Raw genomic sequence first — 25,200 nt, forward strand, 5'->3', positions numbered from 1 at the left:
CCAAGATTCCCATCTAAGCTAGTCTCATTTGCCTGTGTTTGGCCCATATCCCTCTAAATCTTTCCTATCCATGTACCTGACCAAGCACCTTTTAAATGCTGTTAATGTACCTGCCTCAAACACTTCCTCCGGCAGTTCATTCTATATGTGGACCACTCTCCAGGTGAAAAAGTTGCCCTTCAGGTTCCTATTAAATCTCTCCCTTCTCACCTTAAACCTGTGCCCTTGAGTTCTTGATTCCTCAACACTGGGAAAGAGACTGAGTTTATTCACCCTACCTGTGCCCTTCATAATTTTATGCACCTCTATAAGTTCACCCCTCATTCTCCTATGTTCCGATGTAAAAAGTCCCAACCTGCTCAACCTCTCTCCATAACTCAGTCCCTCGAGTCCCAGATCAAGCGACTTCACTGGGGGAAAGGAATTGTTGATGTTTCAGGTCGAAACCCTGCATCAGGGTTTTGCTCCATTTTCCAGCATCTTTATTTCAGGAGAGATGTCAAAATTTTAGGATGGAGCACAGAGGAGGTTTACTCAGATGATTGTAGAGATGAGCATGAGACTGGAGCAGCCTGACATTGTGTTTTTTGAGCATATAATTAAAGTGGCAAGTATGGAGATACTGTTTCCACCTGCACATGAGCCAGAGGTCATGCATTAAAATAATTCATAGAAGAACCAGGCAGGAAATGAGAAGAATCTATTTTGCATCATCTTCTTCTTAAGCAATCCATTGGGATTGAGGATGACTTGTTTTCACTCCAACTTTATGGGTTCTGAGGTCATGGATGAGCCAGTGTGGGAAATGCAGATTCTTCCATAGATGGGGTGAGACATGCCTGATGGGAATTTGGATGGTTTGTTAGGTGGTGCACTCCTCCTGCCACTTACTCAGGGCTTCTGCATGTTCCCCATGTATAGACTCGTTCTCAGTATTATCACCGCTGCTCTTTCTTTATAGAGTCATAGAGTATACAGCATGGAAACAGGCTGGCCAAATTGTTGATTTGAGCTAGTCCCATTTCCCTGCATTTGGCTGATATCCCTCTAAACCTTTCCTATCCACGGACTTGTCTAAATGTCTTTTAAATGTTGTAGTTGTACCTGCCTCTACCGCTTCTTCTGACTCCTTCCACCAAGCCAGTTTTATCCAATTGGCTAGCTCACCCTGGATCCCATGTGATCTAATCTTCCGGACTAGCCTAGCATGCAGTACCTTATCAAAGACCTTGCTGAAGTCCATATAGACAACATCAACTGCCCTGCCCTCGTCAGTCCTCTTCATCACCTTTGCAAAAGACTCAACCAAATTTGTGAGACAGGATTTCCCATGCACAAAGCCATGATGACTATCCCTAATCAGTCCTTGCCTTTCCAAATGCTGGTAGATCCTGTCCCTCAGAATCCTCATCAGTAACTTTCATATCACTGATGTTAAGCTCACTGGCCTGTAGTTCCCTGGCTTGTCCTTGTAGCCCTTCTAAAATAAAGGCACAACATTTGGCACCCTCCAGTCTTCGGGTACCCCACCACTGGCTAAAGGTGATGCAAATATCTCTGCCACGGAACTGCAATTTCTATCCAAGCTTCATACAATGCCCTAGGATACATTCAGTCAGACCTTGGGAATACACCTTAATTTGCTTTAAGATCACCAGCATCTCCTCTTTTGTAGTGAGGATATGTTCCAAGACATCACTATTTATTTCCCTTAATTCCTTAGTTCCCATGACCTTCTCCATGGTAAAACAAATGAGAAATATTCATTTAAGACCTTGCCCATCTTCTGTGGTTCTTCACATAGACAACCACATTGATCTAAGGGGACCTATTCTCTCCCTAGTAACTCTTGCTCTTAATATACTTGTAGGATCACTTAGGATTCTCCTTCACCTTATCTGCCAGAGATGTCTCATGATCTTTTTTTGCCCTCCTCATTTCCCCCTCAAGTGTAATCCTACATCTCTTATAATCCTTGTTCATTTGAGCAGTCATGGAGTCAGGGATTCCCAGGAGTCAGTGGGAATGGTGCATTTTTTCAAGGAAAACATCCTTGCATAGAGGGATGTGGAAGGTACTATTTGAAGTAGTGGCAGAATCAGATTCCACAAACAGACCATTGGACATGCATTTGAAGATAATCAATTTGCTGGAATATGGATAAAATATATGGTCAGTGACTAAATTGTCCAGCTCTTCATAGGAACTGGCATGGACATGATGGACTCCAAGGCCTTCTTCCCTGCTGTAATCTTGGGATTGAAATATCTATGGGTTTGGGGTCTGAGATGATGGCTAGATGTGCTTATGCATCTTTCTGATGTAAATTACACTCGCTGTCAATTTGATAAAGGACAGACAAGAGGCACCTTTTGAAGTCTTGGAGTATTTGCACATGCAAGGAAGGAGCCTTGTGTCTATTCTTGATCCCTTCCTTGATTGCTTGCAGGAAATCTAGCTTTAGACAGTGTGTTAACAAAAAGACTAATTTGCCAAAATCTTCCTCTTAATCCACAGCAATTACCTTGTTCCTGACCCTGATGTCCTCCTCTCATCCCACCCTTTAGAACAATCCTCAGTCCCTTAAACAACACATCTAAGTCCCCAAGAATACAGCTGACATCTCAGCAGCACTCCCAAGGTCTATGAATGTCTTCACTGATGCCCCCTCCACTATACCTCCCCCTGCCCATGCCTGAGGCCTGCAATCTACTCAGCCATTCTAGTCTCTCCCCAACTCCAAACCCCCTCCCCCCCCAATCCTCCCCCAGAACAATAACCTAAGGCCTGCAATCTTTCCTCCTGACCAACCAACCAACCAACCCCTCAAACAATAATCTTGGGTCTGCAATCTCCCCCTGCAACTGTCCTCCTACCTCACCCAACTATCAATACCATTAGACCTACGGTCTTCCTACCTGATCTTTCACTGAATCCAAACAAAAGGGCAATCCTTTCCTCCTGCACACTCCTGCTATTTAACCCAGAAATTGGAGCAGGAACCTATGGGGGCCTCCACCCCAGTGCCACCTGCATTACGATGAGGAATGTGGTCCAAAATACCTGGGTTCCTTGGACCTCTCAGCATGTTCACAGCCTGCTGTCACTTCATGGGTAGGATGCCCAAAACAGGATGCTTGTCAGCTTGGTTCTAAATGAGCAGTTAAAGCCCTTGGTGTTGCAATGATACATACTATGAGCATCCTGGGGAATTGTTATATAGGCCCTGGATGGATTATCTATTACCAAACCAAAAAAAAAATGTTAACTGGACTTAAAGCCAAAATAAAGCTGTCAATCAAAACAAAAAGGAAGTGCTGGAAATACTCAGGAAGTCAGGCAACATCTGCAGAGAGGGAAAAACACATTTAACGTTTCAGGTCCATAACCTTCCATCAGTTCTGATAAAGTATCATTGACCTGTAAGGTTAATCCTGTTTCCCTCTCCACGAATATTAACTGGATGCTATTTAGTTGTTGTTCATGAGATTTTGTTGTGTGTACCAATTTCACCTGAATAGTAAACACTTGTGATTTAACAGTGTTAAATTTGAAATGTTTTGAAGCTCTGGATTGTGGTTCTCCAGAATTGGGGGCTGAGCCATTGGTATTGGAATTGGTTTATTATTGTCACTTGTACCAAGGTACAGTGAAAAACTTGTCTTGCATGCTGTTCCTACAGGTCAATTCATTACACAGTGTAGTTACATTGAGCTAGTGTGCATTGAGGTAGTACAGGTAAAAACAACAGTACAGAGAAAAGTGTCACAGCTACAGAGAAAGTGCAGTGCCGGTAGACAATAAGGTGCAAGGACACAACAAGGCAGATCCTGAGGTCAGAGTCCCGTATAAGGGAACCGTTCAATAGTCTTATCACAGTGGGATAGAAGCTGTCCTTTAGCCAGGTGTTAGGTGCCCTCAGGCTCCTGTATCTTCTACCTGATGGAAGAGGAGAGAAGAGACAATGGGTGAATGGGTGAAGTTACGTCTCTAATAAACGGGGAAAGCAAGTGCTGTTTGGTGGGGAGTCTTTAGTGCATAAAACTAGTCTGCTGTAAGTAAATAATGCCTACAATTTACCAGATATTAATAAGATGCGCGATATAGAGTTAATAAATGTTTTAAGGACTTGGAGCAGTGTGCTTAACAGAAACACACACATTTTTACCGATGTGTACATGAGTCGGATCTTCCCTGGGGCCTCGGATGGGATTGCTGTCACCTGGCCTATTACCTAGATCTGGTTCGTCGGATATAAGGATTGGTTGTGGGGCGGTGCAGTAGATACCGGCATACATCAGCGGGGGTCAGCTCCAGAACACACCACCACTCACTCTTCTTGCTCTGAGGTAAGACATTGGAGGTTTCTTGTATTATAGGGGGAGGGGAATAAGGTTTCCTGGACACATTTCGCCCTTATTGAAATTTGACGATTTTTCTGCTCATTTTTAATAAGGTTTGATTGAAAGAGCAGATGATCGGAGTGGGGGGATTTGAGAGGAACCTCTTAGATGGAAGCCCCCAAGAAATGGATAAACTGTTTTTCTAGGAAAATTGTCACTCTTGAAATAATTGACCTGCCTTGTAAGGCAAAGCAATTTGCCGAAATAGATAGAATTCCTTTTTTAACGGACGGACTGTACGACATTGAGATGAGCGGAGTGGGGAAAGCGGAATAAGATGGGAGTTAGGTTTGTACAAATACCGTCTGGAGCCCCGCCGACTTCGGACTGTCGGGGAGCTGGGTGTCAGTCCTATGAGAAAGTGCTAAAACGGCACTAGTAACAGTGTGTGTAAGAGAAACGACGTGTGCCGAACGGTGGAATCTATTCAGTTCATTGCCAAAGACGTTTACAACATAGTCTCCAGATTAGAAAAAGGGACTGAAACCTTAGACGAAAGAACTTAGACGAAAGAATTGCCAGCGACTGAAAAGTCAAGGATACACCAGGTTTGGTCCTCATCCGGGAAGGTTAAAATCAGCGAAGTGCATTAGGTTAAAACAGAAGCCAACTCAAACAGTCCATTGCTCCCTGGAATGTTTAAGCAGAATCTGAAAGTAGAACGGAACATAAAATAATTCAGACACGTGTATGTTTTTTTCAAAAAGGTTCAACACATGACAATCCCTTTGTTCAAATAGTAAATCCTTCCTATTTAATTAAAATCAATGATCGGAAGGAGCTCGATTAAAATGCGTGGATATTGTCATCAACATTTCTATATAGTCAGACAAAACCTGTGGAAGGAAAGAAAAGGGAACAAGTCTCATTCACTATTTGTTGTTAGACTTCCGGATCTGATGATGAATCTCTCTTTAACAACGAGCTTCGGGCCAATGGTTCCCAGATTCATCGCGCTTCCACCGAAGGGGCAACAATACAGATGCCAGCTGAACTTCAACGTGACATTGTTGTTATCCACAGCAGGCTCTCTTTTACAGAAACAGGGAAGGAACAAAAGTAGTGAGAATTTACACAACAGGGAATTTCCAAACGGGAAAAAAAATACTTGGGAAAGGGAGTCTGGAAGACGGAACTGACCTGCCAAGTGGACATTCTCTTTTTTTAATAAAAGAAACTGCTTCTGGTCAATACACACAGGCAACTCGCGCTGCTTAGGAAGCTACTGCCCTCCGTGCAGAAATGCTTCAGTTTGATCACTTTGCTCCTGCACCTCAGATCCGAGTGATGAGGTGAGAAACCCACCGTATCTCCTTTATCTTTCAGGTGCTCCCGAACCGCTAACATGCAGGGACCGCTGGTATTGCTGGTCGTTTCTACCATATGCCTCATTGGAGCAAACAGCAAGCATTCCCGTGGTGAATGCCCCCAAGTACAAATACAGCAAAACTTCTCTCTAAGCGAGGTTAGTAGTTAATTGTATGAGATCTCCAAACTCGTCCTGTGAAGAGGTATTCCTGGCAGCCGGTAAACAAACATCATCCACTGAAGAGACTGAACGGTGCGCGGTTTGTGCACATTGTTCTCTCACCCTTGGGTCGTTAGTTCTGGTCAGCCTGATCAAAATGATCCTCTTATCTGTAACCGAAATCCTAAAACGAGTTTTAGATCTTTCAACGTTTCTCATAGGGAGAGTAAATTCACCTGAAAGGGGCAATAGTATGATTGTATGGCTGTCAGATTTGGATAACTATAGAAAAAACTTTTCATTTACTTTTAGGCAAACAGTTGAGAAAGCTTTATTCAATAGTTTTTTATTTATTTTCGGGGGTGTAGGCATCAATGGCAAAGTCAATATTTATTGATCATCGCTAATTGCCCTTGAGACAGCGGTGCTGAGCTGCCTTATTGAGCAGCTGCGGTGCTGCCGGTGAAGGTACTTTCACAATGGTAATGGGGAGGGAGTCCCAGGATTTAGACCCACCAGTGATGAAGGATTGGTGATGTATCTCCTAATTAAATCACCGGTATGTGACTTGGAGGAGAATTTGCAGGTGCCCTTGTCCTTCTTGGTGGTAGAGGGCACAGGTTTGTGAGACTTTTGTTGCAGCAGTCTGGCTCATAACTACAGTGGAATTTGTAGATGATATAGCAAAGTATCGCTCTAAAGGACACCAGTAGTTAATTGCATGTCTATTTGAATTTGGTTGTACTGCAGCTGAACCAGATTTTTATGCCAGTGATTGGTAAATAGTTCATTAGCAAACTCTGGGACATCACCTTGATGACTGCTCTGTTTATATAAGAAATGGAGAAGAAACTGTTAAACACATTATTATTAGATCTAAATTGTTATTATTTTAAATAAAATAACACATTATTAAATAGAAAATATATCCACAGCAGGCAATCCCACATGGTTTATTTTGGTCAAAGGCTATAGTCAGAATTAATTAGCAATTGTTGATGATGACTGATGGAGGAACGGATCTGGAAAACACTGCTGTGTCATTAGACTACAATTTTGGTGAAATTATTCAATGAAATATGTGCATAGCACTAAATTTGAAATATGCATGGTAATATAATTTTCCTTTAATTCCTCAAATTTTCTGCTAATTGCTGCACCTTTATTGGTCAAGTAGTATGGATTTCTCTTGTGAATGTATTAAAAGTCTCATTAATACCTCTGTACAAAATTTCCTATCAATGTAGTTGATAAAGTTAAAGTTGTGTTCGTTGTCAGATGCATAAGTACGTGTATGCACGGGTACAATGAAAATTTTACTTGCAGCAACATTACAGCCACATACCATTAGCGACACAAAATTCACAAAAAAGACTCCACAAATTAAACATAAATTATAAAGAAAGAACACAATCAGAACAAAAGAACAAATTCCATTGTAGTGCAAAGTGGTCATAGTTTTGTTATACTGAGGTAGTGATTAGGGTTGTGCAGGATGGTTCAAGAACTGAATGGTTGAAGGGAAGTAGCTGTTCTTGAACTTGGTGGTGTGGGACTTCAGGCTTCTGTTCCCCCTACCTGATGGTAGCTGCAAGAAGATGGCACAGTCCAGATGGTGGGGATCTTTGATAGATGTTGCCTTCTTGAGGCAGCACCTCGTGTAGATAGTTTTGATGGGAGGGATGTGCCCATGATGTATTGCGCAGAGCCCACTACTTCCTGCCGCTTTCCCTTCCTATATAGAACTATCAATACATGAATTTTCAGAGGGATATGATCTATATTTTACTGATAGCTTCATGTTAATAGTTTTAATATGTAATACAAAAAGCATCATTGAAAAATATTCCTTCTGCCTCACTTCAGTTGCTGCTCTTGATAAAATAGCCTTGTTTTTAGCAAGCAAAACAAGTTACATGAATAAACTCCATGAAGACCATAACTTTTCAGACAATATGTTGGAAGATGTCAGTGGTAGCAGAATTTATTTGGGCTCCAAATGTCACACATTATTCAGAATACAAGTAAACCTTCCTGGAAGATACAAGATCTTCCATTAACATACCAGAATTTGATTGCAAAATGTCTAACTTGGCTAATTGTAAAAGAAAGATTAAGGCACATTTAACACCTTTTTATAGTTGAATATTGGATTGTCCAAACTGTCTTTTTTTAACACATTTGAATCAGCTGGATGAATACTTGGGTCATGTATTTTGGCTTTCTCTCAGTGTCGTCCATTGTTTCTATTGACTTCTTTTTTGTCTTACAAAGATCAAAACTTGTAACTGATGCTTACTTACAATACCCATGAAAATTGGGATGAGGATTCCCAAAAACAAATATTCCTGCTTCTCGAGCAGGAGAGGCCTAGTGAATGAGAAACAGTTGGCAAATCAACTGAGTGGCCACATACCATCCTCTTCCATAAGGTAATGGGGGCGTGGCCTGTGAGGGCAAAAGAAACAGCTTGGATCATTGAAATTTTTTAAATTGGTTATTTTTTCATTCAGGGGAAGGTTAGAGTTCAGAGGTTTTGGGGGAGGCAGAGGTCCAACGAATTTTCCCACACCAATGCACTCATTTGCCTGGCTGAACTTAAGTGAAAAATCTCTCCTTCAACTCCATAGCTACACCTTTGATCTGGAGAAAGTGAATGACCACATGGATGGGTCCATGCTATACCTGTCTTTTTTGTGGGATATCTGGAAAGCCCTTGTTTCAGTCCTACCTGGGCCCACTCCCTCGACTCTTTGTCCAGTATGACTGAATTTGTGTTGCTCACTGTACTCGTGCAGCACTCAACAATTTCATTACTTTTGCTGCCAATTTCCACCCTGCTCTTGCCTTCACAATCTCTGACTCTTCCCAAATTTTTCTGAATCTCTCTTTCTTCATCTCGCAAGATAGGTGAGCTATTACTATCCATTACAAGCCTTACAACTACCACAGCCATCACAATTACAGTTTGTCCCAGCCTGCCACTACCTGCACTGCACTTTCTAACTGTAACACTTTATCCTGCACCCTGTTATTGTTTTACCTTGTACTACCTAAATGCACTGTTGTAACGAATTGATCTGTATGAATGGTATGCATGACAAGATTTTCACTGTAACTCAGTACATGTGACAATAATAAACCAATTTACCAATATAGCAAAATTAATGGCTATTCCATTCTCCCAGTTTCTCCATCTCCAATGATGAGACTTTCTGTACAGGTGCCTCTGAATTGGCTTCCTCCTTCCTGAATTGTGGCTTCCCCTTTACCATTGTTAACAAACACCTTGACTGTATCTCACCCATTTATCGCACCAACCAATGTGGTCTTTGTATCAATGAAAATAATTCATTCGTCACACAAGATTTCCTGATGCAACAACAATGGAGGATATGCCCATTGGCTGAGAACCTATAGACAGTGACATTTCCGTATGCTTCCTGCCCTGGCCTTTCCAGGTGGTATATCTTCTCTGGAGTAGCCTTTACGAGATGCCAGAGTGCACTTTGTTGATGTCCTTCATCAGTCAGGGCACTGTATATAGGAAATGGGGAGTTATGTTGCAATTGGATCAGACGTTGGTGAGGCCACACTTGGAGTACTGTGTACAGTTTTGGTCGCCCTATTACAGGAAAGATGTTATTAAACCAGAAAGAGTGCGGAGAAGATTTACCAGGACATTGCCTAAGTTACAAGGAGAGGTTGCATAGACGAGGACTTTATTCCCTGGAACGTAGGAGATTGAGGGGTGGCCTAATAGAGGTATATAAGATCATGAGGGGCATAGACAGGTTGAAAGCACACAGTCTTTTTCCTAGGGAGGGGGAGCTAAAAACAAGAGGGCATAGGTATAAGATCAGAGGTGAGAGATTTAAAAGGGACATCAGGGGCAGCTTCTTCACACAAAGGGTGGTGCGTATTTGGAATGAGCTGCAAGAAATAGGGGGTGACGCGGGCACATTAGCAACGTTTAAAGGCCATCTAGATTAGTACACGGAGAAGAGAGGTTTAGAGGGTTAGGGGCCAAACGCGGCAAGATGGGACTAGCTCGCTGGGCAGCACAGTTGGCATGGACCTGTTGGGCCAAAGGGCCTGTTTCCATGCTGTGTGACTTTGACTTTATGACACTCTCCTGTCACCCCCTCTTGTTCTGAACAGAACAGGGATAGAGTTGCCCTAGTCCTTGCCTTCCACATCACCAGCCTCCAAATTCAACAGATCATTCTCCTCTTTTTATTTGCTTGCTTCATGGCAATTCCATCACCATTCACATTTTCCCCTTTTCAGCATTTCACAGGGACAGTTCCCTTCTCAACCCCCTGGTTCACTCTTCCATTCCCACCAACCACCCCCCTTTCTTGCGGCACTCTTCCTTGCAACCTGCAACCACAGGTGATGCGATGGATGTCCTTTCACCTATTTCCTTTGCACTCACCAAACAGGTGAAGCACCAGTTCACTTGCACTTCTTCCAATTGATGTTCACAATGTGGTTTTGTCTTCATTGGACAAAGCAAATGTAGATGGGATGACTGCTTTGTAGGGCACTTGCATTTGGTCTGCAGGGGCAACTCTGACCTTCCCATTGCCTACTACTTTAGTTCTTCCTTCCACTGCTACTCTGACCTAAGCAGTCTGTGTCCTCTTTTTTTTTAATTTACTGTTACAATGAGGCCCAACACAACCTTGAGGAACAGCAACCCATCTTCCGTCTGTGCACATTGCAGTCTTCTGGACTCCATATTGAATTCTATAACTTCAGGTAACTTAATTTCTCTGTCTGTATCAGTTGTCCATTGATGATACTAGTTCACTTTTTTTTCTTTATTCATCTGGAAATGGAGGATGTGCCCAGTCTGACCTGGTGGGCATGCTTTCCTGCTTTGCATCTTGCATCTCCTTCATTCTTTTGATTGTTTTCACTTTCTGACTGCCCCCATTCACTCATTAATGAGATACCCTTGTTAACAGATTAACCCCATGGTCACCTGGTTTTATCCTATTGCAGACATTTTTTCTCCCCCACTCTCCCAGTAGCTCAAACTTGTTTTGTCTCCTTCCCTGTTCTGATGAAGTGTCTTTGACCTGAAATGTTGACTCTGTTTCTCTTCCCACAGATGTGACCTGACCTGAGTACTTTCTGTTTCTAGCTTAGATTTCCAACATCTGCAGTTTTTGATTTTCGAGGTTGGACTATTGGCAGAAACAGTGGAGAACTAGGTCACTTTCCTAACATTGGAATATGGATGTTGACATTTCTGACAGGAATGGCAAATGGAGTTAGAGAAGTTCTTGAAGTGATGCTTGTGTCAGTTGAATTCATGCAAAGGGGGTGTTTTCCAAACTACTCATCAACACCATCAGATTCAGTGCTAGAGGGTAGATGCAATAATATCCAAAGAAATGTTTTATCTCTTATAACCATAAATCTTGAATTATGTATGCTTATAATGTATATATTAAGGAATGAAGTCTTCTGACTCTGTGAATACATACATGGGTTTAAGGTGGGACAGTAATGATTTAACCACAAAGCAGATCATTGATTTCTCTTTTTGTCAACTTGGCTCATTGGTTCTGAACTCTTCTATAGGGCCAGAACATTCTGGTTTCTTGTAAATTCTGAGCACGCAGTCTATTTTGCCACTTCAGTGCAGTCCTGAGGGAGCGCTGCATTTCTCAAGAGACAGCCTTTGGAATGAGGTGATAAACCAAAGATTCATTTGCCTTTCAGGTATACAAATTTTTACATTGCACATTTTTGAGGATGAACGCTGAATCTCCCCTCCAACGTACTACCTCATAACTACAAACATTATCATCAAATGGTCATTTGCCTCATTGCTGTTTGAGAACTTGCTGTATTAATTGCAAGAAGACAGTGATTACATTTTAACCACAGAAATTACCTGACTCTCTACTTTGGGGGGGAGTGGAACCTGAAGAAAAGACTTCTAAAGAGGCTGAATTAGTTGGCACTTTGTTGAGTTATCCTGCAGGACTGTGATCTGTGTACTCGGCCAAAATAAACTAATATTTTATTTTTTTTCCATAGTATATGGGGATGTGGTATGAAATTGAACATCTTCCCACACATTTTGATTCCGGTAGCTGCATTGCAGAAAAATACAGCCTGGAGGAAGATGGTTGGGTGGTGCTCATCACTGAGGAGAAGTTGTAAGTATTCCACAAATGGATGGAGAGGAGAACAAGACAAATGTCAAAAGCATAACTATTCGAGCTAATATTGTAAACAAAATATTAATGTTTTTTTAACTTGTAGTGAATGTTTAAAATCAGGAGCTCTAAAGAAACCCTTGAAGCTAATTTGGATCCGATTTAAACAGATACCAAAGCAGTCTTTGTATTGTTCAGGTATAAATTCTCTTTGTTTACTCCAGATCTGTCAAAGCGCAATATATGGGTTGAAAAATGGCAGATGGAATTTGATGCAGACAAGTGTGAGGTGATGCACTTTGGGAGGACAAACCAGGGTAAGACTTGCACAGTGAACAGTAGGGCTCTAAGGTATGTGGTAGAACAAAGGGACCTGGGAATACAGGTCCATAATTCCTTGAAAGTGGCATCATGGGTAGATAGGGTTGTAGAGAAAGCTTTTGGCACTTTGGCCTTTATAAGTCAGGGCATTGGGTACAGAAGTTGGGATGTTATGTTGAAGTTGTACATGACGTTGGTGAGTCCGAATTTAGAGTATTGTGTGCAGTTCTGGTCACCTATCTACAGGAAAGATATCGATAAGCTTGAAAGAGTGCAGAGAACCTTTACATGATGTTACTGGGACTTGAGGACCTGAGTTGTAGGGAAAGGTTGAATAGGTTGGGACTTTATTCGCTAGAGCGTAGGAGAATGAGGGGAGATCTTATCGAAGTATACAAAATTATGAGGAGTAGAGATAGGGTGAATGCATGCAGGCTTCTTCCCCTAACATTGGGTGAGACTAGAACTAGTGGACGTGGGTTGAGGGTGAAAGGTGAAATGTATGAGGGGAAACTTCTTCACTCAGAGGGTGGTGCGAGTGTGGAACAAGCTACCAGGTGAAGTGGTAGACGTGCGTTCAATTGTAGCATTTAAGAGAAGTTTGGGTAGGTACATGGATGGAAGGGGTTTGGAAGGGTATGGTGTAGGTGCAGGTAGATGGGACTAGGCAGAAGATCAGGTCGGCATGGACTAGATGGGCTGAAGAGCCTGTTTCTGAGCTGTAGTGCTCTATGACTCTATATGCACCTAACATTACTAGCAAAACTTTACAACTGGCAATAAGTTACATGATGCAGGTGTCACTAGGCAGCAGTAACAACAAGGCATATTTATATAATATATTTAACATTGTAAAATGATCTGGATATCTCCACAGAAAAAAAGAAGGCAAAAATCAAAACAAAGTGAAAGGCGAACATATTAGCAATCCAGTGTTAAAAGGTCAATAAGGTAGTGAAGAAACCGTATGCTTTCATAGGTCGGGGCTTAGAATTGGGATGTTATGTTGCAACTTTGCAAAACACTGGTTAGGCCCCAGTTGGAATATTGCATGCAGTTCTGGTTGACACACTCTGGGAAGGATGTGGTTGTGCTGGAGAGAGTGCAGAGGAGATTTGTTAGGATGTTGCCTGGATTGGTGGACTTTAGTTATGGGGAGAAATTCGATAAACTGGGCTTGTTTTATAGGGAGCGAGGGAGGCTGAGGAGTGACCTGATAGAAGTAAATGAGGGACAGAGATTGGGTATGTAGATAGTGAGAATCTTTTTCCCATGATAGGTTTAAGGTGAGAAGTAGGGGTTTTAAAGGGAGTCTGAAGGTTTTATTTTTATGTGGTTGATATCAGGAATGCACTGCCATAGGTGGTGGACTCAGATACAAACACTACACTTAAGAGGCATTTGGACAGGATTAAACAAGGCATAGAAGGTTACAGTCCTAATATGGGCAAATGGGATTAGTGTATATGGGCAAAAAGATCAACATGGACATGATGGGTTGAAGGGCCCATTTCTCTGCTGTACAACTCTGGCTCTATCTATGAAATTAAATGCTTGGAACTGCATTTTAAGAAGTGTCCCAAGGCACTGGAGAAGCTGCAGAGAATATTTAATTCAATGGTGCTAGGTAGGAGACGGTACAGATGAGGGATTTGGGTCATTTGAACAGGTGTGACTATTCTTCAAGCAGAAAAGTTAAGTGAAGATTTAAGAGGTATTTAAAGTTATGGAGGGTTCGAACAGACCAATATATATAAAAAAAACATAGGTTCCATTTGCAGGGGATTTTAAGTACATTACAATAATTGACAAAACAGAGAAAATATGGAGAAATGTTATTACTTAGCAGGTTGTTGTTATTTGGAGGGTCTGAATGAAATGTGATCAGATAGAAACATTTTGGCTCAAGATGATGATTGAATAATTCAAGTAAAAAGTAACTGTAAGAACTTTTGATCAACTTGCACAATGACAAAGACTGCATGCAATAATTAGCATTGCCTTGGGAGTAGGACCCTATATCAATTCCTTTTGAGTACACCATTTATAGGGGGGTAGTAACTTAATGCATTTGTAAGCAGCAGTTGCTGGACCAGAATCTTTCATCACCCTCAATCTTCTTTGTTTCAAGTTTTCATCAGGCAAAGGCAAGTGGGGACTATGGAGAAGCAGCGCAATGTTATGTTAGCCTTGTGACATCTGGATTACTTTAACCCTGGAGTTTAGCTGTATGACCCTAGTCAATGCACACCTGACAATGGCAAAAAATATGAACTTGCCAAGGCATGGGAGCAGAATGCTGGGTGATAACAGGTTACTGGTCAGGACCATAGGGAAGGTTATTTGGCAATTGGATAATGGATGGGCAGGGGCTTTCATTTGGAATTGGAGGGGGTGTGTGTGTGGAATTCCTGTCCATGCAGACAATCTCTGAACATTTTTTTGACTTTAGATGTGAAATCTATGTCCTTCCAACCCTGTAAGGAAAATATAAAAACTTGCCAGTATGGCCCTCTTTCTTCTTTCAACTAGCTTCATCTGTTGCAAAAATCAAATGATATCCCTATGGGACTCACTAATTAACATGGCAGCTGGGGCCTGATGGCACAATCTAGAGAGATTTCTTTATTAGTCACATGTACATTGAAACACACAGTGAAATACATCTATTTGCGTAGAGTGTTCTGGGGGCAGCCTGCAAGTGTCACCATGCTTCCGGCGCCAACATAACATGCCCACAACTTCCTAACCCGTACGTCTTTGGAATGTGGGAGGAAACCGGAGCACCCAGAGGAACCCCACGCAGACATGGGGAGAACCTACAAACTCGATACTGACAGCGGCCGGGATTGAACCGGGGTCGCTGGCACTCTAATAGTGTTACACTAACTGCTACACTACCGTGCCTGTCCATCTATTTGTGTAAAGCAGGACCCCACCAGTTTCAGGCCATTGTCCTTGCCATATATTTAGAGTAGCTAAATTTAGTTGCTGATTAAAGGAAGGGAGTGGAATTTGTTGAGTTAGCCTTGCTCCTGGTTTTAACTGTCCACTTGCCTCGTTTGTGCTAGGCGTCAGTACTTTGGTGTGAAAGGTAGCTGATTTTTTACATGGATTTTCTGGATAAACTGGTAATTTATTAAAAAATGAATACACCCACTTCATGTTTTGTGCTGTTCATAGATGGTGAGCTGGCAGAACAATAGAAAAATGCTGAAAATGACCATTCTTAACTGTTTACAACTTTGCGCAGGTGGTGTCTTCCTGTGAGGCTACATGGGAAGTTGGTACAATTTAGAATTTCCATATTCCATGCAGAACAATTGAGTTTAAGGCACTTTTTGGATGTATGAGCTCACACAATTGACAATAATTTTAAGTAAAGGAAATACTCTACATGTGTTAAACAAAACCATAGTGTTAAGAACAATTACTCATTTACAACATGCATTTTTTCTTCCAAATGTGGTGAGAATGCTTACTGAGTCTATGCTTGTTTTTTGAGTAAAAACTGGATTATATCAGTGGAAGGATTTGGCATATAGTTTTCAATATAACTTCTTATTTAGAAGCATTAGATGGATTTATTAAGACTGCCTATGATAATTTTTTAAAGTTATTCCCTGGAATCACTTACCAGAACACATTTTGATGTTTACTCATCCCCTGCACCCATCTCTTCCTTGAAAGTAGCACTGAAATACATTTTGTTTCATGGTCAGTAAGCTTGTTATGTATTTATTCTGTAGAAGATGTTCAAAACCTTTTCCTTTAGTCACAGTGAGTGAAGTAAATCCTGCGGTGTTACATGGATGATTGAAGGCTGAGCAATTTTCCAGTTGCCTGTCTTTGTTGATGGACCCAGACTTGTTCACTTGCTGCACCTGAGACATCAAAAAGCTGGTAAAACTGGAAAGATTATTCATTTTATTCAAAACCAACTATATGTCTGTTGCAGGGAGAATGGTACTTTGCAATATTACAGGGGAGATATGGTTCCAACAAGTTTGAATGTAACAGCTAACCTTCAATACAGATGTAAGTATACAAAGATAGACAAATAAAGATAGATTTCAACTGATACATTGCCAAATTTCTCCTTTGTGTTAATCACCTTTTGGTGTCTCATCAACTACTTCCAAACAAAGGTTGTAATGGAAGTGACTTGGTTGTTTTACATTGGCTGGAGCATTGAAATGTTGTCTGTGATACCACCTGAGAATGCATAATGTTTTCCCCTCTCCCACCAAGAGACAATTTCACTCTTCCTTCACTTCTGTGGGGAGATGAGTTATCACCTGACAGCAGACACCATGTTCTGATATCTGTCAAGTGATGTGCTCAAAGCCTTGGAAAAGAATGCAGCATTCCCACCATCCTGTGGGAAACGCTTTCCCATGACTGTTCTAAGTAGTGAAGGAGTACTTGTGGACAGTATTGAGAACCTCGAGTCCCCTCATTGGGAGCACAGAGAAGCCCTGTGTAAATGATGGAACGGGTACACTACCTTACAAACCACTCACCCATTGTGCCCTATCTATTGAAGAGCCTGTGGTTCCTACATTAGGGATTGTGGGATATATTCATAAAGCAAACTGCTTCTGTGTTCTCTTGCAGAGTAGCAGGACTTGCCTTCATCTCCCTATATGGATAAGTTCCCAATCTCCAATTACAACAAGTTCTTATTTTTTTGGCTTCCACAAAAATCATTTATATTTCCTGATTCTTCTTGACCTATAATATTTATTTTTGATGCCTATATGTTGTATTTTGGTGTAATTGTGATAAATGATCACTAGGTCCAAGGTTAAGCAGCTTCTAAATAAGCTTGTGCTTCTAAATGATTCAGTAACAAACTTTCCAGGTTTGCAGTTAAGCATGGGGTTCATAATTTCAAAGCCAAGTAATAATTTTTAATTTTCTTGCCCATCTTCCATAGACTGGGAGGCTTGTTAGTGAATATTCCTTGACCTCCCTATAAATTCAGGCTTTTCTGGGATGTTTTTAGCAGTAATTGACTTGGACGGCTTGAGCTACTATTAGTGCTGATTAGATAGCAAACTGACAGCACTGATAACATTTCACTGCTCGGTCATAGCTAAGAAGAAATTAGAAGGGTGTTTGAACTAGGTAAATACAAAAGGATCTGGATAGACTGGGGAAAATGAGCTGATGAGCACTGAATGACATCCGGTCAGTGATTAAATTGATAATCAATCCCCGGGTTTTAAACTGAGCTCTCGGCCGAGCAAGATGGTGAGTCTTTCAGAGATCTTTTAAATAGTGCCCAAAGTGAATGCAATTTATAGCAGAGAATAAAATTTTGGCCTCTGAGCTTCTGATGGTCAACCGGAGGACATCCACAATCTAATGCCAGACAGATAGTATATCAGTAAATGAAAATCAAAAAAAAAATTGAAAATATGAAATAAAGGCAGAAAATGCTGGAAACATTTGGCAGGTCAGGCCGTACTGTTGAAAGAAAGAGTTAATATTTCAGGTCCCAGACCTTTAGTCAGTTCTATTAGACAATCCAGTGGACATATTGTTAATACAGATATTTTTAAAGTAATTAAGTCATAATGCTATTAAAATTCCATATAAGAAAACTATTAACGTTCATTCTTAAAATGGATTTTAGGAATTCTGCTCAAAATGTGCAGATCTTTAAGCTTTGATATTTCTTCTTGAAAATACATTGTTTGATTAAATCCATGCTTGCTAAGTTCTCAGCTTTCTTTAGAGATGATGAGAGAGTGCATTCATTTACTCTGATTTTCAGTCCTTTTACTTTCTTAAAAAAATATATCACTATTGTTACTTTTGAGCTAATGTTGCTTTCTGTTTGGTTAATTTAGTGGGACGTCCATTCAAAAGTGTGCCAGACTTTGCAGGTACGTACTGTAAAATGCATCTTTCTTTACAACATTTAACTCAGAACAAGTGTTGTTCCTTCAGCTGGTGTTGAGCCTCCGATGGGGAAGGGAAGACGTGAAGTGACAGGTGTTGCGTCTTCTGTGGTTGCAACATTCAGGGATCCAAATTTTCTTTCCAGGTGAAATGGCAATTCACTTGCACTTTCAATCTAGTGCAATATTTTCAGTGTTCATAATGTGGACACCTTGATATTGGAGAAACCAAATGCAACTTGGGTAATCACTTTGTGGAGCAACTATATTTGATCCTCTGTATCTGACTGCCAGCTCCTTTAGTTCGCCATCCACTCCCCCACTCTGACCTCTCTGTTTGTAGCTCCTGCACTGTTACAGTGAGGCCAGCACAAGCTGAAGGAATAACACCTCTTCTGTCTGGGCATATTGAAGCTTTTGGGACTCAATATTAAATTTTCCAACTGTTGGTAATTCGCTCTTTCTTCTGTCTATCAGAACTGGCCATTTTTGCCTATCGTCATTTTGGCTCAGTTTTACTCTTTCTATTAGTATTAGCTATCCATGTCCCACAGTTAGCAACTATTAGCAACTCTTCTCACAGCTGAAGAAGCATTATGGGCTTCTAATTGCCACTTTTAGTCCCGCTGTATTGGAGATATTTCCATTGTTCTACCCATCCCTCCCCAAGTTTTTCTGCTATTTTAAACCATTTCTGTTTTCTCCCTTTCCCAGTTCTAATAAATAGTCATGGAATTAAAATGTTAACTCTGTTTCTTTTTCCACAAATGCTCTCTTAACTGCTGTCTGTTTCCAGCATTTTCTGTTTTATTTCAGATATCCAGCATCTGCAGTTTTGTTTTCCTTTCATTCCCTATTCTCTTCTGTCGTCATTAGCCTTGTCTCTCCCATAAACAACAAAATCAAATAATTTTTCACTGTTGCATATTTTTTCCATGGCTCTAATGGTATTTTGACAGTAGTGCAAATGTGTTAAATATCTACACATGTGAGGGTAACCAATTATACAAATTATGGACTTGAAAATCATAAGTTCATCTCATGTAGACCCTCATCAATTTTTACAGGTACACCACAGAAAGCATCCTATCTGGATGCATCACAGCTTGGTATGGCAACTGCTCTGCCCAAGACTGCAAGAAATTGCAGAAAGTTGTGAACACCAACCAGTCCATCACAGAAACCAGCCTCCCCTCCATTGACCCTGTCTACATTTCCTACTGCCTTGGGAAAGTAGCTGACATAATCATGGACCTCTCACACCCTGGTCATTCTCTTTTCTTCCCCCTCCCACTGGGCACAAGATACAAAAGCTTGAGAATGTGTACCACCAGGCTCAAGGACAACTTCTATTCCGCTGTTATAAGACTCTTGAAAGGACCTCTTGTATGATAAAGATGAACTCTTGATTTCGTTATCTACCTCATCGTGGCCCTTGCACTTTATTTGTCTACCTGCACTTCACTTTCTCTTTAACCATAACACTATATTCTGCATTTGCTACCTGGATGTGCTTGTATATGGCATGATCTGTCTGGGTGGGTGGCATGCAGACAAAAGATTTTCACTCTGTCTTGGTACATGTGATGATAATAAACCAATTACCAAATATTTTTGATGTTGTTTGACATTTATTCTAATTTTAAGGTTCTCTGTGGCTTGAGAATAATTCTCTATAACAGGTAGTAAAATGGAAACAACTTGCTTTAACCCAGATTAACACTTTATGTGCTGTGTTTCTGCAGAGTTTTCCTTTGTCACATACATGGTATTAACCACCGACTACAGAAGTTATTCACTGGTATACAGCTGCTTCCCCCGGGACCTTGCCAGATGGAAACATGTAGAATATGCTTGGATTTTGTCAAGAGAACGGCATCTAGCAGAAAATGTCACTAATCACCTGCATGAGATCCTGAATTCATATGGTATTAAAGATGAAGAACTGATTAAAACCAGTCAAGAAAATTGCCCTAAACATACATAAAGCAGTGCTCAGAATACATTCAAAATCAACAAATAAATCTGCAAAAATTTAATTAATCTTTAGTTTTCATGATTGTATTTTACAATTGCTTTAGTATAACTTGGATTATATCATTGGTGTCACTGTTGAGCATGAACTGAGTGTAACTTAGTTTTATTAAAAGTGGGCCAGAATAAACGTCCCCAAAACATGGGCACTTGTTAATCTTTGCCTCTTTTCAGATCTGTGGTGATTGTTGAAGTGCTGATCAGTCCATCATTACATTTACTGACCCACAATACATATACAGAGATGGCTTTCATACATATCAAAGAACTACTGCTGTAAACAACTTGGCATATGCAAATAATGGACTTGTTAGCCTTGATGTATGTGGAAATAATGCACCGCATGACTTCAGACTATACCAAGCAACCTCCTTATTTGGAGCTCAAATCAGTTTGCCTTTGTGTGGGATATATTTTCAAATTGCCAATCAGTTGTGAAGCTGTCACTGCAGATCACTTACCTGACTCCGTTATTTAAATGGCAATAAAGACCAGTCAGCTTCTCCAAAGGGTAGGCAATCCTTAACATGTACATTACACTAGAATGGCAAGTGAAAAATGTGGCCTGTGAGTTTTGGTCAACAATTTTGATTTTCAACTATTCTGTGACAGCTAACTAACTAGAGTTCATTAATTCATTTGTTGAGCTGTCTTCCATGTCAATATGTTCAATACTGTACTGTGACCATGTAGAAACTTGCAGCATTGAATAATATACTTGGCAATAAAAATATGAAACCAAAGTTGTCAAGTTGCTTATCAGTTCCATGATATCTGTTTGAATGGTAATGAACATTTTTGGTCCACTATTATCAATAGTTACATAGTGAAATGGGTGTAGTCTATGTGAAGTACTAAATCAATTTTCTTGTAGTGTAGTTATCAGTCTTCTTTCTAAGAAAATATTAAATTTTAATACTTTATTTGATGACTGTCCAAGTGTAATCCAATAGGCTTTGTTTGACTCTCTATCTATCTTGTATTAAAATTAGTACTTTGAAAGTGATATATCACACTTTATATAATTTGCAGAAGATCTGTAAAATCTTTAGCAATGCTGAGTTGCCAATTCTGTTCTGAGTTTAGCATAATTCCAGCACCACTCATGATAGGAGTCCTCAGTGTGAAGATGGGACTTTGTCTCCCTAAGGACTGCTCAGTTGTCACTTCAATCAATGCTACCATAGACAGATACAGCTCCGCTGGTAAATTAGTGAGGATGAGGTCAAATGTATCTCATGTGGGATCACTGACTACCTGCTCCAGATGCAGCCTGGAAGCTATGTCCTTCAGGACGTGGCTGGCTCAGTCAGTGGTGGTGCTAGGATGCCATTCTTGGTGATGGACATTGGTCCCCACCCTGAGTACATTCTGTGCCCATGTCACTTTTAATGTGTTATAAAGGCCTATTTTGGAGGTGATATTCAGCTCTGCTAGTCGAAATAGCATGTATGGTCACAGGCTGCCATGTGGAGTCTGTCCCAGCAGACAGAAGTATGCATCTCAGTGCAACTCAGGAAGTATCATTCCTCTTGCTTTAATGGTGACCAAGTTTATCCAAATGGATTTGAAGCAACATGATATGTGAATGTTAAATCCCTTTTGAATGTATGATTTCACAAGAAATCAATTTTAAGGCATTTTTTCTGAGAAATGCAAGGAAAAGTTCGATAAGAGTAAGCAGAAGTGAGCAATTGGAATAGTGTTTCAATGATGTACTAATTGTTCTTGAGCTATAATGGTAACTGCATAGTAATTCTAAGGTAGTGACTGCTTTTTCATAGGCACTTCTTCAGGGTTGAGGATGATTTGCTTCCATTCTATTTTAGGGGGTTCTGAGGTAGCTGATGAGCCCAATGTCGAAATTGTAGAGACCTCTACAGATATGGCTGACAGGATAATTTGTCATTGGTCCACTCCTTCTGCCATTTACACTGGGCTTCCTTTGTGCTCCTGATGGTTGGACTGTAATTTCTCAATTTCGTTGCAAATATTCCTTCTCTACTTTGAGTGGTCTTGTGCAAAGGTTTTGCAGGAATCAGTGTGGATGTTTCATTTTCTTAAGGTGGCTCGGAGCACATAATTGAATCATTTCCTCCGTTCACTGGGTAACCTCATCCTGTAACAGAGCTCAGAACAGAACATCTGTTTCGGGATTCCAGTGTTGGGCGTGTGAACCATGTGGCCAACTGGATCTAATTCAGGAGGCCCGAGTGATGGGGATGATGGCCTGGGAGAGGACACTGTACGTGGAATTGGAGGATTTTATGGAGACAGTTATTGTGGTGTTTTTCCAGACCCGAAGATGCCTTTTGGAGGTAGTCCAGGTCTCCGAAGCATTTAGGAAGGGCGGCAATCACTGCAGCCTTGTAGGCCATACGATTGTATCAGGTCTGAGTCTCGATCAACACCTTGTTCCTCAATCTGCCATCGAACTGTTGACTAACATTGAGTGTATTGGAAGTTAAATTAATTTGTCTGTTCCAGGTCTGGTAACACTGTAGGTCTTGAATATTTGCAAAAGCAGAAAACCTGTGCAAAATATTATCTCTTAGAGTTTAGGACTCGGGTAAATTTCACTTGATGTTATAGCAATGGAGTTGATAAATTAATGCAATGTGGAATAATATTGATCACATTAAGTCAGTGGAACAATAGCTTGTTGGTGTGTAAATCAATTTGCTAGTAATGCATTATTATTTTAGTTTCTCCTTGTAAAGAATTGTTTTGAACAGAATGCAACTGATAAGATTAGGAGTATAAAATTGATAATAGTAGCAGGTATCTGGAATCAAAAGGTTCAATCAATGCAAATAGTGTGGAAATCCTTTTGAAGCTCCAATCATGTAACTAATTATATGGTTGGAAGCACTTTTGCACAACTATTGCCTTAGAATTCCAGACACTCGGATGATGTGAGTCCAAATCCCACTCCTGTAGTTGGGAATTTAAATTCTTGTAATTAAATAAATCGGAAATAAAAATCCAATGCTGGTACTGTGGACCATGAAACTATTAGATTGTCATAAAAACCCAACTCGTTCACTAATATCCTCCAGGGAAGGAAATCTGTCATCCTTACCCAGTCTGATCAAAATGTGACTCCATATCAACCTGTGTATTTGTCTTTTGACTGCGCTTTGAAGTTCATTGAATGCCAGTCTTATCAGTGACATCCTCAACCTGTGACCAAGTAAATAAAAAATGCCAAATAAAAATGTACGTAATAAATTTCTGAACTCTTGTCTTTATGACCCTTAATTATATTGAAGAACAGACAGAACATCTATTAAATATATCTATAATCTAATCACCTAATAAATATAAACTTCAATGAAGAAGTGAGTAAAGCAACAGGCACGGATGATTAAGTACCGCTTTAAAAAAATTGTTTGTCATGAGAATTGGAAAACACTGGTTGTTTACGTAAAGAATAGTCAGTGCAGCTGAGGTGATAAGGGAAATATTATTTGTATTTTCAAGGAACCAATATTAAAAAGTATTTCCAGGTCTAAATTTTAGAATCACAAATCAAAATACTGTGAACACTAGAAATAGGAAGAAAATGCCGAAAGCCCCAGCTTTCATGAAAAAAGGAAAGGTTTCACTGATACTTTAGACCTATACCTTTCATCAGATCTGGAAAATATCAGCTCGTGAGAAAGAAGATAGTAAAGGAAAATGGGGCAGGGAAAATTGACCAAGTGCCTCAAGAAAAGAATGATCCATAATTTATTTTCGACCCATTAAAGTAAAATTATCCTTGTATACTGGGTAATTTTACTAAATCCTTTTCCCTTTATCTCCGCCTCCTTTGAGCTGCTCATTTGTGACAATAACATATTACACTGGTGTGCTCTCACTCCACCTTTATAGAATAGATAGTACAGCAATTTCTCAGTTGCAAAAATTCTCAGTCTGAACTTCCCTCCTCTTCCATATGCTGTATGATCAAAGAACAGATTTGGGATTAAAATCTGTGTATGAGTGTGAAGGCTCCGTACTTACTAGGTACCTATGAAGCACATAAAAAAATTAGTGTGGATACATAAATAGGTGAATTTATAATGGTGTGATAAATCAGGATTATTGCCAAATAACAAACATGCAGTTTCATTCCTTTAGATTTTAATTAGCTTTGAAGATTAAAATTACAAGATTTTTTCTTGAAAATCAAATATCTGTCAATGCTGGAAATCTGAAATAAAAACAGAAAATGCTGTAAGTACTGAGCACGTCAGGCAGCATCTATGGAGAGAGAAGCACGATCAACAATTCTCTTTCTCTTTCTCTCCATGGCTCTCATTTCATGATCCTAAATCCCATTCCTTCCCTTAATTTCACTTTCTGGACATGTGGTATATCCGATTTATACTTTATTTGGATTCATAATGGCATTATTTGGAGTCTGAAGCATGTTGAATTTATTCCAGTAAGGCGACCGTTGTATAGATTCACATTTGAGTCCTGGCAATGTTATATTTTTTGTGGGAGACAGAGTGTACCTGCTGGATGCATGCAGAGTAAGCAGGACATGACAGTAATACCAATTTGACGCTAAGGCTGCCAAATTAGAACTCCCTGCTTCAGCTAATGCAGCTAGTGTAGCGGTTAGCATAATGCTATTACAGTGCCAGCAACCCAGGTTCAATTCCGGCCACTGTCTATAAGGAGTTTGTACGTTCTCCCTTTGACTGTATGGGTTTCCTCTGGGTGCTCCGGTTTCCTCCCACATTCCAAAGAAGTACAGGTTAGGAAGTTGTGGGTGTGTTATGTTGGCACCAAAGTGTGGCGACAGTTGCGGGCTGCCCCCAGAACATTCTACGCAAAGATGCATTTCACAGTGTGTTTTGATGTACATGTGGCTAATAAAGAAATCTTAGATC

At 40.4% G+C, this 25,200-nt stretch overlaps 1 protein-coding gene across 1 annotated transcript; it reads left to right on the plus strand.

Moving 5' to 3' along the window:
• Positions 1 to 4,210: 4,210 nt before the first annotated feature.
• LOC127571799 (apolipoprotein D-like) lies at positions 4,211 to 21,054 on the plus strand. Its single transcript, XM_052018509.1, has 6 exons — positions 4,211 to 4,349; positions 5,730 to 5,868; positions 11,929 to 12,050; positions 16,330 to 16,409; positions 18,230 to 18,265; positions 20,026 to 21,054. The coding sequence occupies exons 2-6, from the start codon at positions 5,749 to 5,751 to the stop codon at positions 20,265 to 20,267; spliced, it is 600 nt and encodes a 199-aa protein (XP_051874469.1). The 5' UTR covers positions 4,211 to 4,349; positions 5,730 to 5,748; the 3' UTR covers positions 20,268 to 21,054.
• Positions 21,055 to 25,200: the final 4,146 nt, after the last annotated feature.

The sequence above is a fragment of the Pristis pectinata genome, chromosome 6 (assembly GCF_009764475.1).
Source record: "Pristis pectinata isolate sPriPec2 chromosome 6, sPriPec2.1.pri, whole genome shotgun sequence".
Taxonomy (NCBI): domain Eukaryota; kingdom Metazoa; phylum Chordata; class Chondrichthyes; order Rhinopristiformes; family Pristidae; genus Pristis; species Pristis pectinata.

Coding starts and splice junctions, on each gene's coding strand:
- LOC127571799 (XM_052018509.1), top strand. CDS start 5,749: ATGCAGGGACCGCTGGTATTGCTGGTCGTTTCTACCATATGCCTCATT. Junction 5,869..11,928: donor AAAACTTCTCTCTAAGCGAG/GTTAGTAGTTAA, acceptor TTTTTTCCATAG/TATATGGGGATGTGGTATGA. Junction 18,266..20,025: donor AAGTGTGCCAGACTTTGCAG/GTACGTACTGTA, acceptor GTGTTTCTGCAG/AGTTTTCCTTTGTCACATAC.